Source organism: Neolamprologus multifasciatus, chromosome 3, assembly GCF_963576455.1.
Source record: "Neolamprologus multifasciatus chromosome 3, fNeoMul1.2, whole genome shotgun sequence".
Taxonomy (NCBI): Eukaryota; Metazoa; Chordata; class Actinopteri; order Cichliformes; family Cichlidae; genus Neolamprologus; species Neolamprologus multifasciatus.
In genome coordinates, this window is record NC_140441.1 from 4,045,544 (window position 1) to 4,065,547 (window position 20,004).

The 20,004-nt window shown below is 40.4% G+C and overlaps 3 protein-coding genes across 3 annotated transcripts; 2 read left to right on the forward strand and 1 right to left on the reverse strand.

The window, feature by feature from the left end:
* LOC146521135 (C-type natriuretic peptide 2-like) lies at positions 1–3,598 on the forward strand. Its single transcript, XM_085154588.1, has 3 exons — positions 1–314; positions 1,021–1,119; positions 1,696–3,598. Exons 2-3 carry the CDS (start codon positions 1,021–1,023, stop codon positions 2,005–2,007), a joined length of 411 nt encoding a protein of 136 aa, XP_085010714.1. The 5' UTR covers positions 1–314; the 3' UTR covers positions 2,008–3,598.
* Positions 3,599–5,332: 1,734 nt separating this feature from the next.
* On the forward strand, positions 5,333–14,194 carry LOC146521136 (stress-associated endoplasmic reticulum protein 1). The gene is made up of 3 exons (XM_085154598.1): positions 5,333–5,601; positions 8,842–8,917; positions 12,512–14,194. Exons 1-3 carry the CDS (start codon positions 5,518–5,520, stop codon positions 12,550–12,552), a joined length of 201 nt encoding a protein of 66 aa, XP_085010724.1. The 5' UTR covers positions 5,333–5,517; the 3' UTR covers positions 12,553–14,194.
* LOC146521137 (nuclear factor 7, ovary-like) lies at positions 13,449–19,818 on the reverse strand. Its single transcript, XM_085154432.1, has 2 exons — positions 19,666–19,818; positions 13,449–19,564 (listed from the first exon to the last, which is right to left on the reverse strand). The coding sequence occupies exon 2, from the start codon at positions 19,545–19,547 to the stop codon at positions 18,159–18,161; it is 1,389 nt and encodes a 462-aa protein (XP_085010558.1). The 5' UTR covers positions 19,548–19,564; positions 19,666–19,818; the 3' UTR covers positions 13,449–18,158.
* Between the last annotated feature and the right edge of the window lie 186 nt (positions 19,819–20,004).

The window sequence follows — 20,004 nt, forward strand, 5'->3', positions numbered from 1 at the left end:
TTGTGAGTGTGTGAACCCGTTGTCTGGGGTGACAGCAGTAAGAATGTGTGACATCATAGCGCCAAGTCGTATAAAAGTGTCAGCCCGCCGCCGGCACACAGATACTGACTGGTCCTGAGATGAGACAGGACAGACACCAGTAATAGTTAAAAAAAAAAAAAAAAAAAGAAAAACCAAAAGCTTTTACGACTTCTTCTGAGACTGATAATCAATTACTGTGATTGGAGAAAAACACTTGGATTGATCGGACGACCAGCAGAATCTTTTATTTGACTTTGATTTTTGTTGGAATATTTTTGAGAAACTGTTTGTCAGTAAGTTCTGCTTCTTTATTATTCTATTCATCAAATTTACTAATACATAAATATCAGAAAATGACATTTAAACTTCAAAATTTCATCAAATTAAAGAAAATCTAAATTGAAATTTACTAAATAATCCAGTTTAATAACACCCATAACCAAATGAAGATTAATTCATCTCTAATAATAAAATAACAAAATCCAAATTTATTTTAAGTCTAAATTTTCTAACTAGCCTTCTTTTACTTAAACTGTTTTTTAACTCCATTGTATTGAATTGAATTCAATAATAAAAATCCAAACACCTTCAGATTGGTAGACTATAATCTACATCTGCAATCTAAGACTGTAATAATCAATTTAAAAAAAACTATTCATGACCACATTGTAAAAAAACAGAATTGTACAAACAAAAGCTACAAATTTGTTAAGATGCACAAATAAATTCAAATTTGTGTTAAAAATATATTTTTGTTTCTTTTTTAATACCACAACAAAATTTGACCCAATCAGTTTTTATCTCTGGATCAGGTTATTTCACCACAATATTCACTTTTATCAAGTCACAACAATCCTCTGACCGATAGGTGGCGCTGTAGGCTTTAATAACCTTCAGTCAGAGCTACACTTAACTCAGCTATTTCATGTTCTTCTTAAAGCTTATATGTTAAAAACAGTCATGGTGGTGTGTTTTTAACTAAATGTTTTTTGTACATAGATGGCTGCTGCTTCATCTCCTTTCATTTCCCTCATCTTCCTCCTCTTCCTCGCTGTTGCTGCGGAGTTAAAACCGTCACCTCAACGAGACAACAAACAGGTCAGTGGAGAACTTCCTTTTCATCATTACCTTCATTCTCTTTTTACACCCTTTATTTTAATCATTATCTTTGTCCTCATTATCTTCATTCATCGTCTTCATCTATAGTTTCTGCTCTTTTTTATTAATTATTTCAGCCTTAATAAAGAGATACAATGAAACAGATCTCACTGATGAGCTGTGAAATTCAAAGTGTTCAGTTTTTTTAATTGGCTGTTGCATAGTCAGAGATGATCTTAGATTAACAGCTCAGTGACCTGGTGTCATCAGCATAAGTGAGTCTGTGCAAGATTTTTCAGTGCTCCACAGATCAGTGACACATAATAGGAAGATTAATGTGACACTTAAAAAATGTCACCTGTTTGATGTTTTAAAGACTCAAATATGGGGCAAAGGACCCATCGTTACAAGAATACTAACAAATATATGATATGGCTTACTCTAAGTTCTGTTATGTGGGACCAGTGTGTAATCTGAGTAATCTGATTACTTGACTACTCTGTGTACTTGAGGTACAGTTATCAACATTCACTAGAAAAGGAAAAATTACACAGATGATTACTGACTGTATTTCAGGTTTTACACTCTCTGTTTGGCTCTCGTCTTTCAACTCTCATCTTGGCCACTCCCACTCTTGATGACATCACAGAGGGATCAGCCGGACAGCTCACCAAGGCCTCCATAACTCCTTCTGCAGTACTGCCTGTAAGCCACGCCCTTGCAAAGCGAGTGAGCAGCAGAACTGAGGCAGTCCCTCAGTTCTTTCTCAACTTCCTGCGGCGACAGACCAAGATGAGGAGGTGGAGCCGCAAGTCGATGATGGGAGGGAGAGGATGCTTTGGGATGAAAATGGACCGTATTGGGTCCATGAGTGGTCTGGGCTGTTAGACATATGTGTCACCATGGTAACTACACTACGACCTAAGCTCCACCTGACGTTGCTTGACCTCTGACCTCCAGAAGGATGAATTTTTCCACTGGGCAAAGACTTCATGTTGGAACTTTACTAATAAAGGACTAAAGGAAACGTACAGAGAGTCATACTAATGACCTCTGACCTCTGACGCCTGGCTCCAGTGCAGCCAGCAGGACTCTGTGTGTGTGAGAGACGAACATGTTTTAAACATGTAGATATATTTGTGTGTGTAAGAACATTAGGCATTTAGCTCACAGCAGGAAATGATCCGCTTCACACGCCTTTTCACTACAGGAAGTACTCTGTGTTGCTCCAGTGAGGGGCGGAGTCTGGATAATGTGTGCAGGACATGGCAGGTTAAAGACATGAATGTCCAATCTGATAGTGTTGCACATTTTTGCGCTTTTACACGTGTCTCTGTCGGGTGATGTACTGGAAAGCTGATCGCAGTGGGGCATGTGTGCAAGCAGCTTAATAGACGACCATGTGTTAAACATGCAGGTATGTGTGTGTTTGTGTGGATGGACTGCAGGCAACAATAAACTACAGAGAAAACCTCACTGGGCTTGTGTTGCTTTGATTCAACGGGTAAATAACATCACACAGATATTTATTACAACATTAATATTAATGAAAGCTTCAGTTTTTACTGTGTGAACTTCCTGTTTATGGTGACACTGAAAGGACGTTATGGTGCTTCCAACAAGGAAGAATAATATTATGGCTCTGTACCAGCAGGAATGTATTTATCTGTTGTTTAACCAGGAAAACATTCTGAGGTTAAAGACTTGAGAAATACCAAGGGCTCAGGGAAGAGCTTGAGAAGAACAACATCGGAGATCACTGTCCAGAAGAGCGCGGTCCTAGGAACAGCTAAGATACTGCGCAGGACCGCTCTACCATTAATGTTATGAGATGACCAAAATAATAGTCAATGCTAGGTTTTTAAAATAAAAGCCTAATTTCAACTGTTTTCACCTTACTGTAATTACTTACTCCACTGAGATGACGTCAGGCTGTTATGAAGTAAACAGTAATGTGTAAGGTGACTGTTTAGCAAGTCTGAAGCCTGAGCTTTTGGCTCACTGGGATTATTTTTACAGGTTTATCCCATTGTATGAAATTTAGCAAAGTGAGTTATTTATATATGCAGTTTAACAGAAAAGACAGAATCACAGCAAATGAGCAAGAAAACAGGAGAGACTTTTATTAGCCTTGCCACAAGGGTTACTTCTTATTGTCTGTGATCTGGTTTTGAAAAGTTATTCTTTTACCCTGTGTTCATTCATCTGTTTCTTTAGGAAACGGTTTATTACCTTGTCTCCATGTGAGACTCCTTTAGTTTGTGTTATTAGTGCGCCCTCATGTGGCAGATGCCAGTGAGTGCAGTTACCTAAGTTTGCGCACCGCATGCTTCACTAAAACCAAGCTGGAACAAGGAAGAAGTGTTTTTAAAAACACGTGTGTGAGTATTCCTCAAATAACATTAATTTATCATAAACCTGTTTGTGATAAATAAACAGGTCAGCTGTTCGTTTTACTGACCTTTACATAAATATTACTCTTTAGGGTTACAAATTATTTCTATATATAAAAAAATCATATTATTTAAATAATTTTACCGTAATGTTTTTTAATACATAATATAGAAGTCCAGGCATACAGGAGTCCTCGTCAACACAGTCAAATGTAGCAGGTTAGTGCTGCACTTTCACATCGGAAACATTTTGTCTGTTTGCTTGTTTTTTTTACATATGACTATCAAATATACAATAAACCTGATAATTATTAAACTAAAGATTATGAAACACATAATGAAAGCAACAGTTCACTGGAGTTGTGTCACTGTTGTTGGTGTGTAACAGAAGTCTCTTATTTTGAAACAGACAGTGAAGACACCACTTGACTTCCTTTTACATATTTCCTAAAGCTTTCTAATGATACGTCCACTGCCACTTTTCATTTATCAGTTTTTCTCTTTTATCTCATAATTTGAAGCTTCTAGTTGAAGTCAGTGATATGACCAGCTCTATTAAACGTTGATTGTGAAGTTCTTTTGGATAGATATTAATATCTTGTGCAAATACCAAGTTTTCTTAATTAATTATAATTCTTCTTTGGTCAGGGTTTTCTGAACCGAGTGCCATTTACATCAGTGGATGGTTCATGGTGTTGGTGGTGTATGGAACACATCTAATAAAATGTGTGAGGCGTTAATAATTTTACCGGTTAAAGGTTAAAATACAAAAAGGATCATATCATTACATTGTTAGAGAAAATGCCATTCATTCACACTGAAAAAGCCTGACTAGAAATAATAAAAGAGAATATTCTTCTTCTTCTTCTTCTTCTTCTTCTTATTATTATTATTATTATTATTATTATTATTATTATTATTATTAAGGTGGTCTAGGTTGAAACTTGAGAAGAAGAAATACATTTTAAGACATGTTACCTAAAACTTGAATTTAATCACCAATCATTTCAAAGCGATTTCCTTCTTCTTCTTCTTCTTCTTCTTCTCCTTCTTCTTCTTCTTCTTCTTCTTTTGGATCCTCCTTTTAGCAGTTGCCACAGTGCATCTTATCTGCTCGGCAGTTCCATTTTCAACATCCGATGCACATGTCCACACCATCTCAGCCTTGCTTCTATAACTTTGTCTCCAAACTGCTCTTCCTAATTTCTCATCCTCTCCATCCCGATCACTCCCAATGAAGTTCTTAACACATTCAGCTCGGCCTTCTGTCTGTTCATCAGTGCCACCGTCTTCAAACCAAACATCACAGCACGTCTCACTAACATCTTATAAACCTTCTGTTTCACTCTTGCTGCTTCTGTAAATAATCACCCTTGACACTCGTTTCCATCCTCCCCACCCCGCCTGCACTTTCTTCTTCACCTCTCTTGTACACTGTCAGTTGGATGGTTGACCCCAGGAACCTCATCTACGTCACTCCTTTTACTCCTCGCACGTTCACTTATCCTCTAGCCTCATTCTCACACATGTTATCTGTCTTATTTCCTCTTCTCTCTCCTCCTCCTGCTCCCTTCTCTCCCAACAGATCAAAACATCATCTGCAAACATTCATATGACTTCCTGATGCTGAACCAGTTTCATTATATTGTTTAATAATATTACATTTATCTTGAATATTTCTACGTTTTTTAAGAATATAATATATAATTACTTTTGAATTTCTGGTGAAATTTCTGACATGCACAGATTGTTACCGCCTCTGGGGGGCAGCATGCAGACATTTGGCTGTTCCCTGTCACGTGACGAGGTCAGTAGTTCCGGGGTCAGGGCTCGCTCAGCTAACATCAAGCAAACCGTTGACGGTAACACGGAAACAGAACGAGCTGACTGTCCTCTCCTCCGGGACGTTCTCCTCCGCTACCAGCGCGCCTCCTGCCTCTGGATCCCGGCTGTTCCCGCCTCTTCCTCCGTCCTCCTGGTCCGCACCGGTCAATAAGCCTGAAGCATGTCGGCAGTGCAGCGGATGAAAGTGGCAAACGAGCGACACAGCAAGACGATCACACAGCGGGGACACGTCCAGAAAACGTCGGTAGGGAAACCAGGGCTAACGGCTGACCCGTTAACTTAGAGCCTGTGGGCTGTGGCCGGCGTGTGGTCTGTAGATGTGATGTTCGTGTAGAAGTGAGCATTTAAATACGTTTGTTTGGTTTATTTAGAGTCGAATCCAGGAAGCAGCTAGCTCGCTAAGTTAGCCACGGAGCTCTGTTACCATCACAGTCGCCATCATGCCGCATGTAATTGTTGTTAAAAACCAGTGAAATGGTGGGATAGTAACAGAGGTCCCGCTGCTGGCGCGCTGTGAGTGGCTGCTTAGTGTGTCAGCTTAAAGAGAGCCAGAGTCCTTCAGGAAAGCTGGAGTTTTAGCGCGCCGCTCGATTGTAATTTATAGAAATACGATTTTATTCTAATATATTAAAGTTTTATTTTGTGGTGTTCAATCGGCACGCACACATAAAGCTGTTGGGTGTTTGTGGGCTTTTTGGGGGGCTTTAATCGTCCACCCCCTCTGTGTGATGAGGTGTAAACAGAGGGAGTGGGCGGAGGCGTGCGGCTCAGTGCGCACATTTAAAACAGAACTTGTGTCAAAGGAGGTGATGTTAGGGAATCACACGCAGGCCGAATTTAACAAAGGGCTTCGGACCGTTTAAATGAAGATCAGCTGCTCGATTCTGTCCGTGCAGACAGAGAGCAGCGTTAAATGAGCTGTTTTCTGAATGGAGTCTGGTGCAGAGTGGCTGGTTTGATGCTGAATGCTGTCAGGTGTAACAACAGAGTGAGGGCACACAAAGCTGTGTGTGTGTGAGCAGTTATGAGTGTGACACACACAGAGTCAGCCTAACATTTTTTACTGTGAGGCGATTCTCATTACCGTGAAGACCGCAAGGAACTCAAAGCCACAGATGTGATTTAGTAAACATCTGTAAACACCCAGCTTTTGAAGCTTAAATTCAGAGAAATTTAGCTAGTGTGCCATCAGCAGGCACGCTAGCTCAGGATATTTACAGTCTGTGGTGGGCGACTGTGACAAAACCAGAGTTTGCCTTGATTCAGTTGGTGGTGTCACACCGTACATAACAGAACTACTTGTTGTGTTTTCTGTTTGATGAACAAAGAAGTATTTGATGTTTGAATACCTGTAAAACCCCTCTTAAAATCTGGTTTAAATATACATTTATTACAGTTCTAGTGATATTTGCACTGCTTTGGCACAACGAATATTTCATTGAAGCAGCACCACGTGACTCAACCAATGCTGAGGCTATACTGGCATCTTTACATGGTCCCTGCTGCTCAGTCACATCGAGCTAACTTTAGCTTATGTTACAGCAGCCAAAATGTATGTAAACAGTGTGCGTTACTAGGCAACTACGTGTGCCATTAATGTCCAGTGCTGCGTTCATTATTGTATTAACGTGACGTCTTCGGCGGTTTGATGTATAAGTGGCCTTCCTGTTATACCACATATTGCAAATGGTAACATGATGGGTTTTATTTTAACAGAGTTACATAATTTAAACATTTTTAAAGTTCTAGTGTTTAAAATAAATCAAACGTCAGAGCTTGGAGCTCTGAGGCATGAATGGATCTCATCAGCCAGGGTTTGGCCCTATAATGATGACCTCCATACGTTAAGGTGGACACAGTAAACACTGACTGTTCACAGAAATCTTTTCATTTGCTAGCAGAAGTCTTGGAAACGGGACGATTACAGCGGGGATGTTAGCTGAAATATTCAGCGGCTGTCGTACGTTCTGTTTGCCCGTCCTGTCTACAGTTCGGTTTCTCAGGTTGTCTTTGGTTTGTTGGAGACTTTCGGTTTTCTCTTAGCATTGACCTGCCAACTAGGGCTGGGTGATATGGCCTAAAATCCACATCGCGATATAATTTGAAGCACGTGCGGTAACGATATATATCGCAATATATTATTTTCTTCTGTATAACGTATTTTCCACACTGTAAGGCACTTAAAATCCTTTAATTTTCTCAAAAATCGAGTGTGTCTTATGTATGAATTCTGGATGTGCTTACTGACCTCAAACAGATTTTGGCTGCAGAAATCTGTTAAAAATGTTTTGATGGATTGTCAGAGCATTACGGCTGCCGTAGTGAGGAGCTTCGCGGAGGAATCTGGGTCCAAAACTCCATCTTTTTCAGGTCCCAAAGTCAAACGAACACTAAGAGTTAAAAACGGTCTAAATTCGTTCATCTTTAATTAAATCATCAGCGTTGCTGCTTTACCAGGTGTAACAATTACGTTTAACATCCATGGAAACAGAATTTATTAAATTTAACGGAGTTAGAAGTTAACAGGAAGTTAACTCGCTAGTTTCCACCTAAACATGTTGTGCTACGTGATTGCTAGCGACGCAGCTATATTAGCATAACATTAGCACAGTGAAGCTGGAGGATGAACGCCAACTTTTTTTTCCACTCGATAAAAGTTAACGTGAGGGATTCTGGTGGTCAGGGACAAATGCAATCACATAGCAGGATGCTATACATGGCCAAACTTCAGTCAGGAGAACAACTGAGATTATTCATCCACAATACGAGGTTAGTTATTAATATACTGCAACAACATGGGAACAGAACAGCTGTGAGAGAATTCAGCATTAATGAATCAATGTTACGGAAGTGGAGGAAGCGCAGTTTTTGGCTTTCCACATATTTCAAAAGTGCTTCATCTCTTTGCTGTAACTGTCGCCATAATTTGCAGATGATAACGGTTTTAGCCGCTGCGATGCTTTCGACCAAAACAGGCGCAGCTTGATGACATCATCAATATGCGCTATAGCGATAGAGCGATATAATCAAAATCTCTATCGTTGGCCAAATTTATATAGTTTCTGTCGTATATCGTTTATATCGCCCACCCCTACTGCCAACGCTCCCATCTCACCTGTCACAAAATGTCATTTTTTTCAGCTCGTCTGTCCTTGCAGTAGACAAACCAGTTAGTTAGAACTGTCTCACCTCGTGTTTCTCTACTTTACTCACCCTGCTGCATAAACGAGGCTTCATGAAGCACAAGCTTAAATCTCAGGATTAAGCAAGTGAAATGTGTGAAACAAAGTCGCATATAATGTAAACAGTGTAAAGGTATCATAAGTGAAGTGTTGTGAAAACGCCAAAGACGCCTGTTTTCACCACGAGGTGTTATCATCATCATCATCAGAATAAAAAGAGCCAAGTTCTACGTAGGAGTAAAACTCAAAAGGCTTCCACGGGACGCTTTTAACGGTGCGTGGTTTCTCTGTGTGTTTTCCAGCGGCCAGTAAACGATGAGAAGTCTCCGGTGGGCCCGTGGCTGCTCGCTCTGTTCGTCTTTGTGGTTTGTGGATCAGGTGAGTTTCTCCCCTGCAGGTGATACAGATGTTGATACAGCTGCTGATGCAGACGGGCTCTGCTTCCCGCTCAGCTGATCTTATCTCCGTGGTGTTTCTGCAGAACCCTATCAGCTCTTGAAACTCTGAGTCACATTTTTTCCCAGAAGTTTTGTCTTCCTGTGACAGATTGCACTTTTATTGCTGCCAGTCAGGACTTGCCACCTCTAATTAGCGTTTGGTAACACATGTCAAAAACAGTCCCTTTAAATAGATGGGAGTTAGCTCTCCTGCTTTTCTCAGCCTGTTTTTTAATTGTACGTCACAATAGAATCTCTGTTTGTGGCGTGGCTTTGAGGCATAGAGCCGGTTTGGGTTTCCCGTGATGTTCCTGCTCATTAAGCAGATTAATGTTGCTTCTACCAGCAGAAGACTTGACTGTTTCATACTAAAGGAAGTATCAGAGTTACTGGAATAAAGAGGCTTTTCTTAAGGACAGGAAGTTGACGCTAGCGGTGCTGGACATTGCGAAAGTTTCACATTTGCGACTAAAAATACATGTGCAGATTGCTACATCTATTTAGGAGCGTGTGTGTGAATAAAAAGTATTACGAGGCTCAACACTCTGCTGTTGTGGCAAACAGACATCTTCGTTAACATGACAATAAACCTGGAGAGAGAAAAACATGTTTGCTTTACTTTTTGGATTAACTGCGATCACAATCAAAGCCTCTGAAGATAAAAAGCTATTAACAGTCCTCTATTAAAGCACCCGATCATCAAATTTAATGGGGTGTCTCTAGTCTTGATACCTCAGTAGGTAGGCAGGCACATCCATAGGTAAGTATATGAATACTTGCCTATGGATAAGATAAACAGGACAGTTGGTAAAGTGGATTAAGCCATATATCAGTAGGTAGGTATATGGATCATTACACAGGTAGTTAATAAGTAGGTAGATAAATGGGTGGGTGGGCATAATGGCAGGTAGGTGCATAGATAGAGAGTATATAGATGGTTACCTATGATTTTAGGCAGGTAGAGGGTATGATGGTAGATAGATATGGGTTGGTATATAGGTGGATAAGTACAGGGCTTGCAAAACTGCTAGCCCGATGTCCCGGGGCTAGCAATTTTTCCAGTCGAGCTACCAAAATCTATCTCTGCCCTGCCCGTCGGCCTATCATAGGAAGGAAAAATATATGTCAATGCTTTTGCATTCTTTCGGAAATGTAGCTGGGTAATTATGTCATTGGCATCGGTGAGCCACTGTGAATATGTGACATATTGAAATCACGTTTGAATTTGCGCTTGTTTTTTGCTTTCACTTTGCAATCGCGCGAACTGTGTATAGAGAGCGACAGCACTGATTGGTGAGTGATGATAATTTGCTCACCAATTCCTCTGACATCATCTTATCAATTGTTAGCTTACTATGCAAACATGACAAGTGAAATCTCCCGCAGCTTAAACATGTGAGAGGTTGATCGCGCAGAGAATCGCTGAGCGTTGTGTAAGTGCCTGTGTAAAAGCAGCAGGATATATATTTTAGTTCTGCTGAGCCAAATAAGACAGGTCAGGGTGAAGAAGTGACAGCCAAAGAAAAGCTTACCACAAAACGGAAAAGTTATGACAAATCAGACTATAAGGCAAAAAGAAAGTGCAGCTTTATGGTTTCACGGACAAACAAATTTCTGTGGCTGCAATATGACGAGCTAAATAACCAGGGCTGCACATAAGTGGTCCGCAGGTGCGCATTCGCTGTCAAAATAAAAAACGCGCACAAGATAAGAAGTTGCAACACGTGTTTGCCACCAATTGCAAATAACATACTAAAAATAATCCTGAAAAATCTGTTTAGAACAGCGTACTATGTTGCAAAGAGTGAACTACCACTGGCACAATTTAGCAGTCTTTGCAAACTTCAAAAAGCAAATGGCCTCGATCTTGGTTCCACTTGCCTCTTACCCGTGACTTCAGTGGAAATTTCAGATTCAGGATCTGACACAGACTGATTCATGTCCTACACAGTTCTTACAAGTTCATAGAAATTTCTGTTCAATTAGAACCAAGTATTTGAGTTGATGATTGTAATTTTTATACAATGTTGTAATTTGTGTTTCAACAATTTTTGATTAATGTTTTGTTTCCGTTACAATATTATACTTTAATGTATAATATTGTAATGGAAACAAAACATCAATCAAAAAATTGCTCTCTTTTTTTATTCGGGCTACTTAAATTTATTTTGGGCTACCAAAAAGTGAAGAGTCCCTGCTCGAAGGGCTACCGGGGATTTTGAAATTTTGCGAGCCCTGAAGTAGGTGGGAACATAGTTTGGTAGGTTTGTCAGTAGGTGGATCTGCACATATCTTAGAAGGTAACTGTAGGTAGATGGACACATAGAGGAGCATGTTTCCCACTGAGCTGTGGCCGTTGTTCTTCTAACGTAACTCTTTAAGTGTTCATGATCTTAGGATGTAAGCTTGTGGTTTGAAACCACAATGTTTCATTTTTTCACTTTATCTAGGATTCAAGCAGCTCTTTGCTCATATGTTGGGTTTTATAAAGTTCAGTGGGTGACCGTTCAAGTCTTCATGCTGGTCAGTGGCAGCTGGGCTCTTTTACAACAATGTGCTTTGGCATCGTGTTGCTGAAAAAAGCAGAATCTTTGGTGGCTGCGTTAGTTGAACAGTAAAAACTTTCTTACAGATGTTTGTGGATTCCATCATATTTAGTCATAACGTCATTGAGATTTCATGACTTGATGGATTTGGCTGCACAGTGTGAATGTTGGTGTCAGCGCTGCATTAGAAACTGACCTGATTCTGCGTGTGCTCAGGAACATCCACACCTGAAGACACACTGACGGTGAAATAAGCACAGGTTTCCACCTTAAATGAGCTCTGAGCCCAGGCTCATTTAAGGTGGAAACCTGTTCTTATGACAGGTTCCTAAACCACACTGTGTCCCTGCGTCTTTGCTTCATAGTTAGTCCTCACAGACTCGAGGAGCTTATGAAAAGACAAACTGTACTTTTATTTACAGAAACGTTGCTATAAACACGTCAGTCATGACTGCGTGCGCTCGGAGTCTTTGGACGGTTAGCGTTCTTGTTTAAGACTCCTGCGAGCTCGTGAGGAACACGTGTGAAACCACACGAGCAGCTGCAGAGTGATAACGCAGAGACTTCTGCATTTGCAGCCAACAACAGAGCACATCACCTCGCCATCATTCCAAGCGCGTCCACACGTCAAACTGCAAACACGACTCACGCGATCGTATCTCTGCTGCACGCGGTTGTTTGGTACCTCCGTTTCATAACATTTATCTTCTTTAAAATACTGTAGTTAGTGTTACGTGACAAACACAGGCGGCTGGCAGGCCTCCAGCCCTCGGAGTAAGACGCAGGAAGCGATCGTGGCTCGTTGCTTTGCGGCGTTTGTGGTTGCTTTTTGAACGTTTGTGCCACAATTTCCAAGTTTGATTCGCTGAGCAATAATACAGTTTAAGAGTGTTTAAGAAAACAGGTGTCAGCGTCTCTGATGTGTCTACGGATGAGCTGTTTTTGCGTCATGTGACCTGCTGCTAATGCCTCCTTTGTGTTTGTTGCAGCCATCTTCCAGATCATCCAGAGCATCAGGCAGGGCATGTGATGATCTTTGACCCCAGAGATGCTGAGCCCGATGGAGGGAGGGAGGGGCACATCGCCTTCAAAACACACCCCCAACACACTCTCTCACACACACACTTGTACCTGTGGAGTCTGGACTCTTCCCTCTCTCTCTGCAGCACATAGTCTGTTTGTTTACTCCCGTCTCTGTCGATGAAGCTGATCCATCACATATTGATAATTGGTTCCTGTCAGATGAAGTCTTAAATCCTCTTCCTGTCGGTCGTCCAGCTGCTCTCTCTCGTCTCCGCTGCTTTTCTCAGTCCCCGGTTTAAAGGGACAAAGCGCTGTTCTTCCTGCTGTCGGCTCATTAATCGTAAATCATGTGAACGCGCCTCCTTTCTCAGACCGTCGCTCGGTCTTTAGGACCCTCGTGATTTTCAGTCTGAGCTCATTTACTCAGAAAGACTCAGCCATCATACTGTGAATCATTGTAATAACAGGACAAAGTTAAGGTTCAGACAGATGTTTACATGCAGCACGCCTCAGATTTTAAACCTTTTGTACATTGAAGCCTGACAAGAGCAGCCCAGCCTGGAAGACTTTTAATGTGAAAAAAAAAAAGAATGTCTTCCAAATTAAAAGTCTAACACACCTGTTCTAGTTTCAGTTCATATTGAGTGTATTTGTTGTGAATTTTGTATTTTTGTCACAGTGATTTATGTGATTTCGAGTGCTGTTGCTAACCGCTGTTTAACGACTGCTTGTTACTTAGTGTTTCAAATGTGAAACAAACAAAAAGAACAAATTTATTTATTTCTGAGGAGCCGTTTAATTCATTCCGCTGATTTTTCAGTCACATATCATAAGTGTTAATATTGGAAACGGTTTAAAGACAAACATTTACTTTAAAGAAGCAATTTTAGCTTTTCTGCTGGAGCTCTTTAGTTTCAACCACAGCGGTTACTCTAATCTCTCCTCTGGTAACGTTCACTTACACTTAGTGCATCTTCTTCACAATGAACCCTGCATGAGCTGTGATTGGTTATATTTGTGATGAATTAATGAAATAGTTAAGTTACAGATAAAATGTTTATTTTGAACTCAGGGTTGAAATCTGCAGATTGCGTCATCCAAAACACTTTTTTGTGAGTGAGCGTGAAACAGGAAATACATGAATCACGTGAAGAAGAAGTCAAAGCTTCATCTTCTAACTGTGAGCGCTAGTTACGAATGTCTCACGGGGCCTCGTAAATTCTTCTTTTAGCTCTCAGATTTTCAGAGGTCCAAAGTCATTTAAAGTAAATGAATCTGGGCTTTAATGACGTCGTGCCGATGAAGCGACAAACAGACTGTCAGCAGGGTGAAAAGACGTTGAATTAAAGCACACAGGAAGTTATTGTGAATGCAGGTTCATGCTGGATCATCGTGTGAAGTTTACAGGATTCAGACTGGAAATGTGATTTGTTTAAGGCTCTAAAAACAGCGCTTTGCCCCTTTAAATCCCTTCCCCTCCACACACTTTCAGTTCTTCTGCTGTAAATGAAGTAAAACAAGCTGATGAAACGAGCTCCATCATTACAAACTTCCTGCTGACGTTTCCATGTGAAGCAGTCGGAGACGTTCCTTCGGCTGGACGACACGCTCCGCTTTGATACTAAATAAAGCTCCAATATTTTTCTCTACACGCCTCCCGGCTCCTCTTTGTCTTTGCTTTCTCTGTAAGAAAAAGAACCTCTTAATGCCACGTGTAGGACCAACAAGGCAGTGCAGGCATGAATTCATCTCTGAAAGTGAAGACTGTCTCTGATGACACCTGAGAGTTGAATTGTTCTTTCCGATGAAGGATCTCAGACCATCTGCTGCCATCTTGTGGCTGAAGTTAATCATTGTAAACTTGCTTTACTAACAGCTGTTCTGAAGAAGAGGGGTTGGCACTATTGAATTTGTACTGTTATCCAAAACAAATCAACCTGTCCTGCTAAAGATTAAGTTGGGAAACAAGGAGACAGATGGAGGATGCAGAACAGTATGGAGCACCTCAGTGATCGCACTCAATCCATAATTCCACTACCAAACCGGGTGCTAACATGAAGCCCGTTACCCTGACTGCACACTGACTGCCACCAGTGAGCCCAGAAGAAGACAGAGTTACCATCATTAACATCAGTAGCACAATAACGTAAAACATAAAGAGGAAAAACTACAATTGTAGTACTCAAAATACAAAATAATTAGCAGCAATAGTCAATAAAAATAAATGACACAACTCCAATGTCAAAGTACATATATACACACCTCTGGGCAAGACATCTGTTTATCAGTTGTATTACCAAAGTGACTCATCCAGCCTCCAACAGATCAATTTGTTCAAGTAAGAAAGGATAAATGTCTATGAAGCCAGTGTTGTGCTACGGTAGGTGTATTATGGGAGGGGATTATTTCATCAAACTGAGGACATTTTGCCTGACAATTATTTGTATCCTCCTAATACACCTTGTTGCTAGGTGTATTCCCACAGCGTGAGCAGTTGTTAGAAACTACCCTGAACATCCACTGACCTGTATAGTCCACTCTATGTAGTGTTTTGCGTAGTATTGGTTTTATACTGGGATTTCTTATCAATTTAAAGCTTTTTGCATATCTGAGACCAGAACCTTTGGTCTAAACTGACTGATAAATCTGCTTCCCATTTTGCAATAGGAAGAGATATGGATTCATCTATTTTGGAGACTGTCCTGTGTATTTTAGACAGTATTTTGGGGGTTTTAAGATTAAGGAATTGTGATGGTGTTTGTTATTTAACTTCATTAGCCTTAAATTCCTTTTTGCTAGTTTTTTTTACTATAGATTTAATTTGTTGATATTCTAAAAATCTATTCTTGTTAATCCCACACTGTATAACTAGTCTGTCAGATGGAATAAAGTCTGTTCCTTAGAATATATGTTACAAGTATTTAATTCTTTTACAACTCCAATCTGGGAAGTTAATCATATTATTGTTTTGTAATATGTCAGGGTTGTTCCAGATAGGTGAACGTTTGCATGGGATTGATGAAGACTCATTATTTTTAGAAACTCCCACCATGCTGTCAGGAAGGAGCTGATATTGATGTCATTTGATGTTTGAGCTGATAAATGGTAGTTCCAAAATCCATCTGTTATTGTTAGAGCCTGTTCTACGTCTAGCCAGGGCTCATCTGAAAGGGTATGTTTTAACCATCTTAAGCCTGTTGGCTAAGAAGTTAGGCAGATCTAGTCCTTCTTTGTCCTTGGTCCTTTAAGATAACACGCGGGGGTTTATATTTCTAGACTGCAGTGGTGTAGAAGAAGAAGAAGAAACGAGCAATCAATCAGAAGAAGGGTAGATATAACCAGCTTACTGAATAATCTGAAAATCTTGAAAAAGAGTTTATTAATATAATTACCTCAGAGAGAGTGGTTTGTGAGTTTTGGAGAAAAAGTAAACATCATCCGCATAAAGACTGTTTTTATGTTCCACATTCTTGCATCTTATGCCCTCAGTCACTATAGCCTGTCCAATTCCTGCTGGAGTTCACCTGTTGTCAGCGGTGAATCCAGCGTTATTGCTTCACTGTCTTATTAATAATTTCATTTAATTCTAGTTTTACATATTTTGTTCAGTATTTCCTGTTCCTGGTGGGACACGAAGGCTTCTTCGACGGAGTTGATGTTTTTTTTCTAATCCCTGAATATTTTGTTTTGTTTTTTCTTTTTAAAATGAAATGAAATTATTTTACCTCATCACAGCTTTCCCTGCTTCCCAGAGAACAGATGTTGATGTTCCAGGCAGATTTTTATAGTGTAGATCAGGGGTGTCAAACTCATTTTGGTTCATGGGGCAACATGCAGCCTAATTAGATGTCAAGTGGGTTAGAGCAGTACAATCATAACATAATTATCTATTAATATTAATAATTATAATAAGCCCATGTTTTTTTCTCTTTTTTCATGCAAAGAAGTACAAGTCCATTAGAAAATCTTCATATTTAATCAGATATCCCTTTTCAAAACATAACAACATTTGCTTTCTTAATTCACGTGTTGCACAAATACAAACAAAAGTTTAAGCCAAAGACATTTGGAACTGACAACATAGTATTGCACTTTAACATTTATGGCATTGCATGAACAATAGGATGCCACTAAGCCAAACTAATCTGTAGTAAAGCTGTTGACTTACATTAAATTGAATATTTTTTTGAACTTTTTCTACAGCAAGAATTCATTTTCACAGAACTGTTTTCTTTAAGTGTAGTTGGTGTCTGAAGCAACGTCTCAGATTCTTATCTGCAGTGATGTTACAGTTTTTTCTGAATGCTTAAACCCAAACTGTGATTCTTAAAGCACAATTTCTAAAACTATTAATACTTATAGCAAAACCACTCACTGAGTTTGCAAAACTAAAAGCACAAACACTGCTTTGCACTCAGTTTGCCATTTTGTAACACACACTTTGCAAACCTGTAGCTACAATCCACAGCACAGCACTCTTTTTGCAGAACTGTAAACACAACTCACTGCTTTACACTCAATTCCCAAATGATCAACTATACACTATTTTGCCAACTGTCTGGCACACTGTCACATGTGAAAACTTTTTTAGATAATTAGTTCACTTTGCAATCAGCCCAAGCACACTCCCTGGTTATATTACAGTTTTTTCTGATGGCTTAAGCACATTTTTTGTAACTATTGGCTATTTTTGCAGAACTTTTTTTTTTTTTTTTTACTTCAGGAGCATTTTGAAACTGAAGCTGACTGGATGCTGTCTTGTCTGACTAAAGCTAACAGACTACAAACCAGAGGAAAGTGGAATCAACTAAAGACATTACAAACTCTTGCATTATCAGCCATGATGGACAATTTGTTCATGGTGTTAAAACTTATTTGTGAAATATTGTTTCGTTATAACATTATTCATATTTTATCTTTAAGCTGGGCTATCCTGAGGCTCAGTGCATCCTTCGCTCTTAAACTCCTCCTACAAACTCAGACTCTTCTCCTGCAAACCTCAGGTGGGCTTTGTTTCAATCTGGCAAAAAAAATATTTGAATGTTTTGCATCTCTTTGTGCTTTGTGACATTTTTCTGTAGTGAGGATATGTGAGACTTTTTTGAGTCAACTATAAAAACAGTTTAAGGCAAAATTACACTTCACTTTAGATATATATATATAGATAAATGTAGAAAGACAGACAGATAGATGTGCATCTAAATACTTTATCACTTAGTTAAAAATGATACAATGAACATGTTATATGGGGCTTTATTAACCAAGAATAAACATTTAGAAATGAACAGTAAGGAGAAGTAATGCTTTATAAATGATGAAATAAGAACTTAATAATAGCTTACTAAAGCTTAATAGTTCACACATCAAATAGAAACATGAATCACTTGTAATGATTAGAAACTTGATAGAATTTCAAATCTAGTTTGGGGAGTCATTCAGTGAGAAACAGTGAAATGATTTTCCATGTGAAAAGGTGGACAGCAGAAACAGAAAGAAACAGTGAGAACTAAAAGAGAAACAAAGAGCTTTGGAACAACGAGGCAGCAGGAGGACAGCTGCAGTTTAACAGCTTCAATTCACTGACAGGAAACAACATTAGAAATATCATCATCCTCAACTCATCTGCTGCACTGACACTGACACCTTCAACGGACACACGTTCACTTCATAACCAGTGCTAATGAATGGAAACATCCTGTGAGTGAAAGTGTGTGTGAAGGTGTGTATGTGTGTGTTAGTATCAGGATCAGAGAACGACAGCTTTCCTCTGTTCCAGTCCAGATTCACTCTGATCCTCTGGAGCTTCTTCTGGACTGAGAGAGCAGTGAGAGCAGCTGATGGTGAGAGTGCTGAGTATTTACCTTTATGGAACCCTATTATCCATAATCCAGACTGTATGCGTCCCTTCCTCTGCACAGACTCTGCTAACACACCCAGTCCCCACCGTATACTGTCTCCAAAATCAACATCCCAGCTGTGAGTCCCTGAGTTAAAGCCCTCAGAGCCCAGGACAGAGCAGTAACGATCAATCCTCTCTGGACTATCAGGAAGCTGCTCTCTCTCTCCTCCTGCTCTCACACTGGTCAGATCTTCAGACAGGATGAGGTTTGGATGAACAGCGTTTGGGTCCAGAATGAGAGGAGTGTAGGAGACCATGTCCTTCATGTTGTTCCAGATGTTGAAGGTCAGGTTGCCCAGGTGTTTGGCCTGGTCTATCAGAGCTCCTGAGGGCAGCTGTGGATCATCCAGCAGGGGGCAGCGCTGGACTCTTTCCACTGCAGCCTTGTAGTTGTGCAGGAATGAGACGTCTTCAGCTCTCAGCTCCTCCTCTGTGGCTCTGACTGTGTCTGAAAGAGCTGCTATCTCTCTGCTCAGAGCCTCCATCTTCTCCTTCATCATCCCACTCTTCTGCTCCTCTTCCTCCCTCAGTGCAGCCAGCCTGGCCTCCTCTTCCTCTGCTAGAAACTGGTGAAGCTTCTTAAACTGCTCCTTAATCTGCCTCTCTGTGTGTCGGGCCTGGACCTTAATGTGTTCTGCTGTTTGATCAAACTTCACTTGAACTTCTTCACAAACCTTTAACTTCTTCTTTAAGGGCTCCAGAGTTTCCTGAAGTTCCTTCTTGTGTTGTTGTGCAGCTTCATCGATGGGTCTGAATCTGTGATTGGTGTGTTTTTCTGAGTCTCTGCAGACGACACACACTGGCTGCTGATGGTCCAGACAGAAGAGTTTGAGTTTCTCAGAGTGCAGACTGCAGAGAGCCTCTGAAGCTCTCTGATCTCTCTCCTGTAAGAACGACTCACACAGGTTCTTTAAAGCTCGGTTTAAAGGTGGATCATACACTGATATTTCCTTACAAACTGGACACGTACGTTCCCTTTTTTTTCTCCACCATCTCTTCAGACAGTCTTTACAGAAGCTGTGGCTACATGACAGAAGAACAGGATCTCTGAAGACCTCCCGACAGACCGGACAGCAGAGATCCTCCTCTGATCTGGAAGCCATTGAGTCTGTGAGTGAAGCTGAAAACAGCAGACAGGAAGTACAGTCAGTCCTGGCTCCCCTCCCTCCTCTACGACCTTCACTGAAACTTCCTTTGAGTCGTGTTTTTGCTCAAACTCACATTCAGTGTGTGGAGCGTCAGCAGCTTGAAGCAGCAGTGTTGGAGTTTTCCACTTTTCTCTCCTGTAGCTGGACTCACTCAGAGGAAGCTGCTAGTTTGGTCTGAACTCAGTCTGATCGTCTCTGCGTCTCTCTTTACTGAGGACGAAGAATAGCCAGTTTCCTGATTTGTTGCATGTTAAACACGTGGGGGGCGGAGCTTCTTCTTCTTCTTCTTTCTTACATTTGTACTGGCGGTTGGCAAACAATTGAAAGGTGCATTACCGCCACCAACTGGTATGGAGTATGGTCTGGAACGACGCTCAAAAAAAAAAACAAAAAAAAACAGTCAGTTTCCTTG

What these genes read in the sequence shown, in the direction of transcription:
- LOC146521135 (XM_085154588.1), top strand. Translation starts at nt 1,021, where the DNA reads ATGGCTGCTGCTTCATCTCCTTTCATTTCCCTCATCTTCCTCCTCTTC. An exon ending in CTCAACGAGACAACAAACAG is followed by an intron (nt 1,120 to 1,695) that starts GTCAGTGGAGAA and finishes ACTGTATTTCAG; the next exon opens with GTTTTACACTCTCTGTTTGG.
- LOC146521136 (XM_085154598.1), top strand. Translation starts at nt 5,518, where the DNA reads ATGTCGGCAGTGCAGCGGATGAAAGTGGCAAACGAGCGACACAGCAAG. An exon ending in GACACGTCCAGAAAACGTCG is followed by an intron (nt 5,602 to 8,841) that starts GTAGGGAAACCA and finishes TGTGTTTTCCAG; the next exon opens with CGGCCAGTAAACGATGAGAA. An exon ending in CTTTGTGGTTTGTGGATCAG is followed by an intron (nt 8,918 to 12,511) that starts GTGAGTTTCTCC and finishes TGTTTGTTGCAG; the next exon opens with CCATCTTCCAGATCATCCAG.
- LOC146521137 (XM_085154432.1), bottom strand. Translation starts at nt 19,547, where the DNA reads ATGGCTTCCAGATCAGAGGAGGATCTCTGCTGTCCGGTCTGTCGGGAG.